We start from the raw sequence: 12,174 nt of genomic DNA on the forward strand, positions 1-12,174 counted from the left end.
CAGTTACGCCAATACCTTCCAGCGCTGCAGTTGAAAGAATGTTTTCAATGGGCAAAGACACATTGAAACCAAAACGCAGCAAAATGTCAGATGAACACTTTCAGATGCTTGTGTATCTTCGTGGAAATTCAAAATAAAACTTGTTTGTTTCGAGTGGTTTATACCGTGTGAATGTTTGGCACCTAGCAAACAAAATGAGTTTACGCTAGTGCTTGCGTTTACGCTGACGGCGTCAATATTTTTTGTATACGCGTACATCACTGCAATTTAGCCATCATTGGGAAGCGAGTTTGATTCACTTTCCCTCATTGCAATGGACACTGGCTAGTTGTTGGTATCCACCTGCGTTACCAACAGCGTTGACATTCGCTTTCGAAATCGCCTACTGGCATTTTTTGTAAACAAGTATTTTCTCTTTTAACATCCCCACCCTGCAGCATTTCTTTCATTCGTTTCCGTTTCCTGAACTTTCCTCCATTTAAAGTAAACCATATCACACCAAATCAAAAAATCAATTTATTAAAATATATAGAGCTTTCTATTTGTTTCTATTTGAATAAGATTATACTGAAGAAGCCTCACTTGTGTAGCGAAAGCTCTATATTTTAATAAATTGATTTTTCTGATTTGGTGTGATATTGTTTACTTTATTTCAAATGTTTTGTCATACCGCGCATCCCAGATCATCAGTTGATTTACAGTCGCGCTCAAAAGTTTAAGACCACCAGTCAAAATTTTGGATTCTTACAATAATCTATTGAAATCATCTTAAATGTTATCTCATATTGGGTTTTATGCCATTACTGCACTGTTATGTAACAGAGCCTTCTGTTTAAGCCATTATGAATGAGCTATTTCTTTCAGAAATAAAAAATTTAAACTCTTTTTCAAGATTTGTTGCTGAAAAAAATGGGCAAAAAAGGAGCTTTTCAGCTGTGGAGAGGTCAAATATTGTTATATTAAAGGAAGAAGGGTACTCAGAAAGAAAAATATCCGAAAGACTAAAGTTCAGCAAGACAGCAGTCCATCAGGCAATAGTTAAATTTAAAAAATTTGGAAGTTTAGTGGACTTGAAAAAGGGTGGTAGACCCAGGGTCACCAGTCCAAGAGATGACCATGTGATGAGGAGGATGGTAGTGTGTTCACCCACATACTCCAGTAAAAAAAAATAGATCGGCTTTGTTGTGTAAAGGTACAAATGTAAGTACATTACCATGAAAAGCCGTCTTAGCGATGAATTTGGCCTCAAAGCATGTGGGTGAACGCACTACCATCCTCCTCATCACATGGTCATCTCTTGGACTGGTAACCCTGGGTCTACCACCCTTTTTCAAGTCCACTAAACTTCCAAATTTTTCAAATTTAGCTATTGCCTGATGGACTGCTGTCTTGCTGAACTTTAGTCTTTCGGATATTTTTCTTTCTGAGTACCCTTTTTCCTTTAATATAACAATGTTTGACCTCTCCACAGCTGAAAAGCTCCTTTTTTTGCCCATTTCTTTCAGCAACAAATCTTGAAAAAGAGTTTAAATTTTTTATTTCTGAAAGAAATAGCTCATTCATAATGGCTTAAACAGAAGGCTCTGTTACATAACAGTGCAGTAATGGCATAAAACCTAATATGACATAACATTTAAAATGATTTCCATAGATTATTGTAAGAATCCAAAATTTTGACTGGTGGTCTTAAACTTTTGAGCGCGACTGTATAAGAAAGTTTGATGAAAAGTTTAGGAACGAAGTTTTGTTTTGGAATTTTGCTGTATTTGATATTTCTCCATCCACATTGTGATGCAGTTCTAAAAGTGTTTTGGACGCGTTGGTGATCCTCGTTATCAAACACAATTAGCTGAAATCATGGATCGACACCAGTGGCAGCTTGAAATCATTTTTCTGTGCTTATATTTCGATTGGCATATTGGTAAAAACTTAAGTTTGACTGAAATATAACTTCAAATTCAATAGCATCTTCATGAAACAACCTTGTATATTTTATTTCGAACGTAGAACGAAACGCAATGGTTTGGATCTCGAAATGAAACGAAACGACATTCTTCACTCAGAAATTGCTTTGAAACAAAACGAAATTAAGACAATTAAGGAACTTTGCTTCGAGACAAAACAACAAATTTCGAAATTTCGAAATATGTTTGTTTAAAACAGCCTTATTAAATACAACACTCCCATTCCTTCCAGTGCTGCGGGGGAAAGAATTTTTATCTCCGTTGGAAAAGACGTGCTGAAGCCAAATCGGGAAGGACTCAGCTACTCGCATTTTGAAATGCTTGTGTTTTAGGAAGATGCATAACAATGAACTTCACCTAATACGTGTTTTGTGAAACGACAAATGATATTATTCGTTTTCAAAGTCATTTTGACGTCATAAACTGCTTCCTATGTCAGTTTAGGTTAAGACAAAAGTAGCGGGAAAAGTAGCGGTAACGCGCACTACTTTAGCCCGAGTAGCAGTAGCAAGTAGCTCCAGCTTTTCAACCTGAGTAGCGGTAGCACGCACTACTTTTAAAGTAGAGGATGCCACTTTTGGACTGAATTAGAAGCTTCTTCCTTGTTTGAACCTTCTTCGCCACTTCAAGGGTCGAGGGGCTCTGCCTTTTACCACCCTTAGGTAGTGGCGGCGACGCGGTCTAGATGTTTGGGCTAATTTATTTCCTTCCGATGTAAATAAAGAAAAATATTTTCTTTTCCGACTGCATAATGGTCTGATTTAAAAGTCTTTCCGCCCGAGTAACACTTTTAAGTTCAGGCATGCTTATTGTATTATATATTAGCTTGCACCTTTGTTTGTACTTAATGAAAGCGTATATGTACAACCATTGTGGGCTGCTGCCTTGCAACCTTGCAAACATTGCCGATGCGTCAGAACACCTTTGCTCAGAAGTGTCTTTACAAAAGCGGATATTAGCACAGCGCCAATAACAGTGTGGTTGTTGCAAGCCGAGACAGGCTTGCCAAGCAGATGGGAGAGAAACATTAAGTGTAGCAAACGGGACAATGAAGCAATAGAAGGGGAAAGGGGCATGGCAAGTTGAGCATGTAGGCTGTCTACTCTCGTCACCAATCGTGCTTTATAAAGTAGGCCATAGTCTAGCTTACGTTTTATTTTCTGCTTAGTTAGAGGATTGTCATATAAAACAAATGTAGCAAAGTTGCATAGTATAGTTTTGATGAGCAATGGTACACCGTGTTTGCTGGATTGTTGTCAATTTGCTTATTATGATTGAATCTGTCTTCGTTTGAAAATAGTTGAATAGGCTTCATTTGATTGCAAAACAATGCAGATCTTCCGGATGTATTTGATGTAAGCCTAAACAGCAAGAACACGTTCTACAATACAACGATAAAATAATAAAAATGATGAACTTATTAAATAGAAGCACTTTGTTTTGTGTCACTTGGTACTAGATTATATTGATTGTCTTGTATTAATACATCGTTGTTACATTTAACCTCTGTCTTTCTTATTCATGCGGGTAGGTTTAAAGTTGGAGGTTAGTAGGTTGCGTTTGTAAGAGGCAAAGTTACAGTCAGCGGGGATAGTTTCACTTTGCTAGTTATCTCCTCATTAGCGTAGCAGAGAAAGGAACGTGGAAAGGAGTGAACTCTTGTGCTCATGCAAACAATGAAATTTTCCACTACTCGTATCGGATGAGCATTTCCATTTTCAACAACGTTAGGCCAACTACGTATTCTCCTTGGTTGATAAATGGCATTCGTCAAACGATGTATTCGTTGAATTAAAACTAAAGTGTAGTTATTTTAAAGTTACAGAAAGCGAATAAAAAAAGTTAACTGTTACAACACCATATACAAACATGGGAAACACTCTTTTCAACTCCGATGAAGAGGAAAGTGATTTGGAGTTTGAGGAGACCACCAGGGATCTCGTACTTCCTCCTGAACCAACCGTATCAGAGGACACACATGCTGAAATAATTGAAAACATGGAAGGTTTGTCGTCTACTAGCATCGGCGATGCTACAAGTGTAAGTCAATTATATTTGTTGATCTATCCTTGCTTGGTTCAAATTTTTAGTTTGGAATGTTTGTACGAACAGAAGATGAACCATAACTCATAAAAGCTCTTCAAACGTTCAAGTCAAAATCTTTAAAATTTGGTTAAAACTTATTGCAACATCATTGCACGAAGGATTGAAAAGTGAGCAAAATCATCACTGCGGCTATTCTTACGATGAATCACTGCTGTATATTAGAAGATAAAACACCTAAGACATGGATTCTTACGGCCGGATACGATAGTTGCTCTCAATAGCTTGCAATATTCACGACTGTGTGGCTACAATACGGCACGACTCATTGTAAAAACACTTGTAAAAAAGTACAAAAGTAGCTTATTGTTTCTGAAATGTGGAAGTTTTTTCAGACCCGGTAGGTTGTAGGCCTACCAAGATTTGTAACAATAAACCAGTCTGGCTAATGCAAATTTTGGGCGTGGCCCAATTTTAATGCATTTTTTGTGCTTTGGCAATGATACCGATAAAGTGATGACCTGAGCCACTTGGCGTTTCAAAGCCAAAATGAAGGTTTGTCACCACCAAAAAAGTTTTTAGCAAAGGAAGTGGTTGTTTATTTCTACTAGTACTCAAGTACTCATCATTCGTGAAATGATAAAGGTAACGATATGGTTTGAGTCACTTGGTCTCAAACAGTCAACCTGCGAAGCGTTCGAATGACCAATGCTTTTTGTAAAGCAGATGCCTGTCCACTCGTGAGGTGTCGCAACGCATTGCTGCACGTTGTTTCTTTGTTCTTCTGTCGAATCTTTTCGAAACATACTTTAAGAACCATTCTATCATTTTCGAAAAGACTCCAGCAGTGAAACCTACATTTTATTTCCAACTAGGTCTACAGTTCTTTCCATTGCTGCAACTCGTTAGTTCAGTGGTTTGGCGCCCGTCTTAAAGACAAGCTGCGCTGGTTCGGCTCTTGAGGTTTGCACTTGAGCAACGCATTTCAGGACTGCTTTCTATTCAGCGGCACCTAGTAGGTGGAATAACTTCCTGGTAACAACAATCGGAAACTTCACTCTGTCAATATCGATGACCGGCCCTGCGTCAAGAGCCTCTACCAGTATGCGAAACTACCAGGAATAGACTATCAGGGATTTTTTCAGTCCGCTGATAATGACTCAAAACCAAAACCAACTAACTATTCCTTCTTTTTTGCTTGAAGTAAGAGACAGAATGTATGACAGGCACGCTACTGGCATTCTGGTCTTTGATAAATACGTTTAGAAGAGACAAGTCCGTGCAAAGATAAAAGTTCACAGAACCAATGAGACAAAAATCTGATCGATTTTTTACCAAGGTTCTTACAATAGAAGACATTCTTTCGTACAAGACACTTTACGTTGACGAAGAACAACAACTGCATACAGAGTCTTTGTTTCAACCTCTCTAATCTCATTTGTATAGCGGCCCATCATATGCGGAAATAAAGGTTCCACCATTAGAGTCCCTCCCCCACTAGCAAACGCCCCCTGGGCAAAGTGGAAAACATTGAATCGACTCTGAACCAGTGTTGGCTGTACTAAATCTGCAATGGTAAAGTGGGGCTACAACACATTCCCAATAGCATGTATCTGTGGCACCAAGCCCCAAACAGCGCAAAATATTCTTGTGTACCTTCAGCTTACCACCCAGTGTAGTAAATGGGACCTTCCAATATACAACTCCGTCGCAAAATGATTTTATCAACCTGTTGTGTATCAACCAAATGTAGAAGATTCGATAAAAAAAAGTGCAGCAATAACGAGGCCCCGAACACACTCAACAAAGATGATTCCGTGTTTTAACATAATCATGAAATCGATTCTGTTCTAGATCTGTGTAAACATTTCACGCGGAAGTTCTTCAATATTTCTCATAAAAAGAGCTACAACTGACGCGATGTCTCAGAAAACAACTTCTGTTGCTGAGTTTACAATTAACTGGATGATGATGTCAAACTGGTATTATGATATCTTCGAAAATTAATGCTTATGACTTATGAGACATTTAAAAGAAACACCTTTCAACCGGACGTTGATAAAAAATATGTTTTCATTTGGTTTGGAAAATATGCCTAATACTTTACATTGGGTTGGATTTCAACAAATGGGGAAAAAAAATGTTGAGACATATTATCTTTGATGCATAGTAGACAACATTTTTCTGCTTTTGTTGTTTCAATTCGTTAAAATATAAAGAGAAACGGTAAATTCACTCTTTCCTATACTCTTTATACAAGACACAAGTGTCGGTTTATGTTTCAAATCTATGTTTTCGAAAACATTGTAAGCAACGAACCAAACGAAGTAAAAGAACAATATGAAACTAAAAATTATTCAGCTTTTCCGGTAAACCATTTGATTCCTTGATTCTATGTCACTAAACAACAAAACCAGGCTTTCTACGTCTCAAACCATTCTGATCACACGCGTGTAACATTTTAGCTTTTTACTTGCAGAAGATTCTGAATTTGAAAGATTTTCTTTTCATCTAGGACGATTATGTGTATCGTTCATTTTTAAAGTTTACTAAATTTGAGGTAAACATCCGCAGACGGAGCACTGCCAACTCCTTGGCACATTACCGTCGGAAACGACATTGCGTTGAAGATTGCAATGTTGCCATTGCCAATGTTGAAGGTTGCCCATTGCCCATTTTCTGAAAAAATTGCTTAACGTCTGTTATGTTCGAAAATATGTTGCTACCCTGCCCACAGAAAAGTGTAGATCGATCGCAAATTGATGTTAGTGGAAAGAATAAATTTTCTGTTTTGACATCATGATTTAACTTTCAAAATTTTACCAAATTGCAATGGCAGTGTCTATTGATCCATGTCTTCTCATTACCAGCTACTGATGAAGCCCTTTATTTGTAATAGGGCTGTTCAAAACAAACTTTTTCAAGTCGAAACGCAATCCTTCTTAAAGATTTTTGCTGCGAAACGAAACGAATCTAAATATTTTTAGGTCAAAACGAAATATTTCTTAATTTCGAAACGAAACGAAATATTTTTCAGCTAGCAGGACATTGCTTTAGAAATCAATAAGAAAATTTAAAAATCATTTTGTGCAAACAAAAGTGTGGCATCAGGAAAAGAGGTCGACAGCCAACATCCTTTCTCAGACAAACATGACAAAACACCAGATTGCAGAAACGCAAACAACCAAATTTGGTAAAAGACCGGGATGTTTGAAACGATTCTGTTGATGATGTCCGGGTAAGCTGGTGTCAGGTTTTGAAAAGTTTTTTTTAATTAAATAAAACTTCTACTCAATACAAAAAAGATGCAATAGCCTACAAACAAGAAAAAGAATGGACACAGTCAACGGAGGTGATAAAATCGTTCGAAGAAGTCACGTGTCCAATGGCATTCATGATCGTTCCTCTGAGAAAGAGCATGTCACAAACCCTTGATGTGTTCAAGGATGCTCGATTTGGTGCCACAATGTTACCAGCAGCAGACCACAAACGCTCGCTTGTTGTGGAAGTGTCTGGTAGGCTATAGGAACAAAATCTATGCCAATTTAGCCATCATTGGAAAGCGAGTTTGATTAACTTTCCATCATTGAAATGGACAGTGGTTTGTTGGTATCCAGCCGCGTTGCCAACAGCGTTGCCATTCGCTTTTGAAATCGCCTGCTGGCACTTTTTCTGAACAAGCCTTTTCTTTTTTTTTCTCTTTTAAACTGTTTCCGTTTCCTCAACTTCACTGTATAGCCTACTTATCCTATAGATAATATAGTTTCGGGAGAGAGTTTGCTTTTTTATACCAAAGACAGGCAAGACACAACAATACCACAGGGTTGAGCATTACAACAGTATATATTTTTTACATATTTACAAAATAGTTTAACATTCAAACGTTTTCGGCTAGACGTCCTTCCACTTTGTGATGCAGTTCTAAAAGTGTGTTTGGACACGTTGATGAACCTCATTATCAAACAAAATCAGCTTAAATCGTGTGTCTCGACAGCAGTGGCAGCTTGAGATCATTTTTTGTGCTTATATTTTAATTGGCATATCGATATGTATACGTGACTGTGACGTATGTGACGGCAATGCAACTTCAAACTTAAGAGCATCTTCATGAAACACTTTACTTCTAAGCCAGCAAGCCCAGCTTGGGCCTAGTGAAAATTCTAGTGGGTATCTATAGGCTTGTGGGCATACCACGTGGGTTATTTATGAGCCACAAACAAGTCCAATTTTTCTTGCTTGTTTAATTACTTGCTCCAAAAAGAGCCCCATTCCTTAATTTCAACTTGTTGTTATTTCTTTTCGTTTGAAAATTAAATCAGGAAATATGAGCGCAAATGTGGGTTGAGTCTGGGTAGCCTATTTGTAAAATTATCCAAAAATGGATGGTAGATGAGTTGCCAATATTAAAAAAAATGTTGTTACAAAACAACCATACTTTTATTGGCTGTAAAAAAAACAACTTTATCAGTGTTATTTTAATACAGCCAATAATTCAAGTTTATTAAATAGAGCTTTCGCCACACAAGTGTGGCTTCGTCAGTATAGTCTTATTCAAATAAAATAAGACTTGCTTGTTTGTATTTTTATCAGGATATTGCTGAAATTAAAAAATCAATAGAGAAAAAAAGAGAAGAAACTGGAAAAATATACGTCTACGAAGATGCTACCTTTCCTGCAGAGGCAGCTACTCTCTATTATTCCACAGAGGCTCCGAAGAACTGGAACAATATCGAATGGAAAAGACCACAAGTAACTTAGAAAATAAATAACTAAATAATATCTGATAGACTTTTCGTACAGCAAACAACAGAGAATCTTGGAAACTTTTCATGAAAGAGGCAGTCAATGCTTGGAATCAAGTGCGACAATAAAAGAAGAAGACTTTTCGTAAAGAATTTCATTGTTCTTCCGCAAATATTCACAACTAGTCAACACAACAGCACATGATTATAAATATTTTTAACTTTGACTGAATATAGGCTTACTCATTTGCAACTAGTCTACTGTTTGTTTATGGTTTATGAGGTCAGAGGAATATTTCGTTTGGGTTTTGTTAACTGTTCGTAAGCAATATCGAACTATGATTCAAAGAAAGCACCTAGCCTACATAATGTAAAATGAAAATTATGACAGAACAACTATATTATTTTGCTTAATTAATCTTTGCAGGAAATTTCCAGATCGCCCAAACTGCTGAACGACGGCGTCAGTAGTGAGGACATCGTGCAGGGTTTGCTTGGAGATTGCTGGTGGCTGGCTTCATGTGCCGCAATATCCCGTTCGCCCAAATTCATGAAGAAGGTAAAACACACAAAAACGTGTGTTTTTGTTTTTATTTCAATAACCATAAAATTACAGCAATAGAATCATTCAGGCCTTATCACTATAGCATACGAATTGATCGCCTTCCTAAAACGATTCCACAAGCAGGCAAGCTTGTGGATGTATTGTAATTTGTAACTTTTGTGCAGAAACACGTTTGCCAACGCCAAATTGAAGTTAAAAACTAGAAATTACCCTGCAATGAAAGAAAATACCAATAGGCTACACAAAGTATGCAGATGACCTGCACGCATATGTTGTGCAATAGGGTGGCTCGTTTTTGAACTTTTTTTTTAAATTCTCTCGGGGTAGTGGGGAAATGGTGCCAATGAGTGAGAAAACGCTCATGACAAAATTTGAGATTTGTAAAAAATTGTCTTCAGCCTCCTCATGGGGCCCAAAAATCGAAAAATGGGGTCAAAAACGCATTTTTTTTCAAAAATATTTTTAGTTTGGGTAGATAAAATATTGTTTAGATATATCTAATTAGCCTAAGAAAAAAAATTGGAGTCATTTGAACTATTCCTTTAGCTTCCTCACAGCTTATGAAAATTTTCATTTTGCTGAAAATTTCGCATTTTTGTGGGTGGTTACATGAAACATAATTGAGTTAGACATTTTGCCAGCTATAAAACGTCATTGTTTTTCTCTTTATAGACCTGCCCTGAGCTGTTGCGTCATTTTTTAATGAAATTGGGTTAATTTGGTAGGAAAAAGTGACGTCTTTTATGTGAATTTACGTCATTGGCGAAGTTTGTAGTTATGTAACCACAAACAAAAATGCAAAATTTTCAGCAAAATGAAAATTTTCAGAAGCTGTGAGGAAGCTGAAGGAATAGTTCAAATGACTTCAATTTTTTTTTTAGGTTATTTAGATATATCTAAACAATATTGTATCTACCCAAACTAAAAATATTTTTGAAAAAAAATGCGTTTTTGACCCCATTTTTCGATTTTCGGGCCCCATGAGGAGGCTGAAGACAATTTGTTACGAATCTCAAATTTTGTCATGATTGTTTTCTCACTCATTAGTACCATTTCCCCACTACCCCGAGAGAATTTTAAAAAAAAGTTCAAAAACGAGCCACCCTATTGTGCAATTCCAGCACTGTGTTTGACCTTTTGCTTTCTGCCAAAGTCTGCAAGTGTTTTTGTTACAGCGGCAATGCGGCAGTTCCGTTATATGCCACAGACTGCTGTGCAATTTGTGCAGGATGCAATGAGTGACTTGGCGGGGTCGGTCTGTGGTGCACAACAGCTCTCCTGATTGCATCGAATCTTATCAACCGCTCTGCCTCATGTTGATGTGTTTGGCTATCAAAAATAAAAACAAACTATAACAAGAAATAAAGTAAACAATATCACACCAAATCAGAAGAATCGGTTTATTTAAATACAGAGCTTTCGCCACACAAGTGTGGCTTCATCAGTATAAACTGCAACAATAATAAAGAATGATATACTATTAAGATGGTTATAAAATTTAATGAAAGTGTTAAAAAAGTAGATAATATAGTAAAGAAATAGAAAAGATCAAATATTATACATAACTATAAGACTTTAGGTCAATACACTAGATAATAAGATGATAATTAACATGTAAAAATTCAAATCTATTAAAATTGTAATTGGAGAGAACTTTTAACTATAAAACTAGTTTCTACGTATTGTAGCTCCTATCATTTGTCTGACTTGTCTGACTTCTAACGATGACATAACCTACACTATTTATTATCGTGATAGCAAGGAATAAAAACAAACTGAACTGCTAATTCAAAGAATGTTGAGATGCAAACAAACTGAACCGCTAATTTAAACAGAACTAAATTCTAAGAATGTTGAGATGCAATGACATTGGCATAGCAACGATAGGTTAAAAGTAAAAATGCATTTCAATAATGATGTCATAATGAAAATTTTATATAAGAAATGAATTAAAAATGAACAAGGGAGTAGTAAAGAAAAAAACGTATTGAAATGTTTAAATCAATTAGTGAAAGAAAAGAACATCTAAATCTAAAACGAGAGAATTAGGAAAATAGACAAAACAAGAAGGTCTAAAAAGTAGTTAGTAAATTATAACAAGAAAGTTGAAATTTTTATATAGGCCGAAGTCCAGATAGGCTACATCTTCAGTGTTGTAATATGAAAGCATCAAATTTCATTAAAGCTTTCAATTCACCTGAAGTGTCATTGGGGAATGAAACTGTTTCTAGCTTCCTTTCAACTGGTTGTCATCTGCTGCTGGAGCAATACTGTAATCTGCATGGATGAGAGAAATACTTCGTCTTCTTTTATCGTCTCGTACTAATAAAATAGGTGGTAACAGAGTCTAATAGCTAGTGTTGGGCGCGATAACTCATTTTTCAGTTAAGCGATAACGATAATCGATAAACGAAAAATGCCTAAAGCGATAACGATAAACGATAAATCAAAAAAAAGTTAAGCGATAACGATAAACGATAAAATTATCGCCGATAATGTCCGATAACGATAATTATTTTTTCTTGATTAGCGCTGCCCCATCCCATGCAGCACGAACTGTTTTTATCAACATGACGAAAAATCGATCATAATATACTGTAAAGGGACAAAAATTTTTGTAAGGTATGCATGAATAGAATCGCAACAGTGCTTATAATTATACCTTCAGATACCAGTTGGATGCTTTTATCAATTAAGTTACACTGCCGCTTACGTGCAGTAGGCAAAATAATTAAATTAAATGAAAATACCATAAACAATGCCAAACTTTGTATTTTGCCTTCTGCTTAAAGGGCTGTTTACAGCAAAATCAGCAATAATTGAAAAAATTCCAAAAAACGCAAAATCAAACGAAATTAAT

The 12,174-nt window shown here is 36.3% G+C and overlaps 1 protein-coding gene across 1 annotated transcript in view; it reads left to right on the forward strand.

The window, feature by feature from the left end:
• The first annotated feature begins 3,788 nt into the window (after nt 1-3,788).
• Nucleotides 3,789-12,174, forward strand: part of LOC145785476 (calpain-A-like) — a 39,146-nt gene continuing 30,760 nt past the window's right edge. Inside the window, exons 1-3 of the mRNA XM_082597124.1 lie at nt 3,789-4,004; nt 8,598-8,756; nt 9,177-9,308. Of these exons, the coding sequence (XP_082453250.1) occupies nt 3,834-4,004; nt 8,598-8,756; nt 9,177-9,308 (462 nt within the window). The 5' untranslated portion in view covers nt 3,789-3,833. The remainder of the gene's footprint in view (nt 4,005-8,597; nt 8,757-9,176; nt 9,309-12,174) is intronic.

This window comes from Aplidium turbinatum, chromosome 16 (genome assembly GCF_918807975.1).
Source record: "Aplidium turbinatum chromosome 16, kaAplTurb1.1, whole genome shotgun sequence".
In the NCBI taxonomy this organism is placed as follows: domain Eukaryota; kingdom Metazoa; phylum Chordata; class Ascidiacea; order Aplousobranchia; family Polyclinidae; genus Aplidium; species Aplidium turbinatum.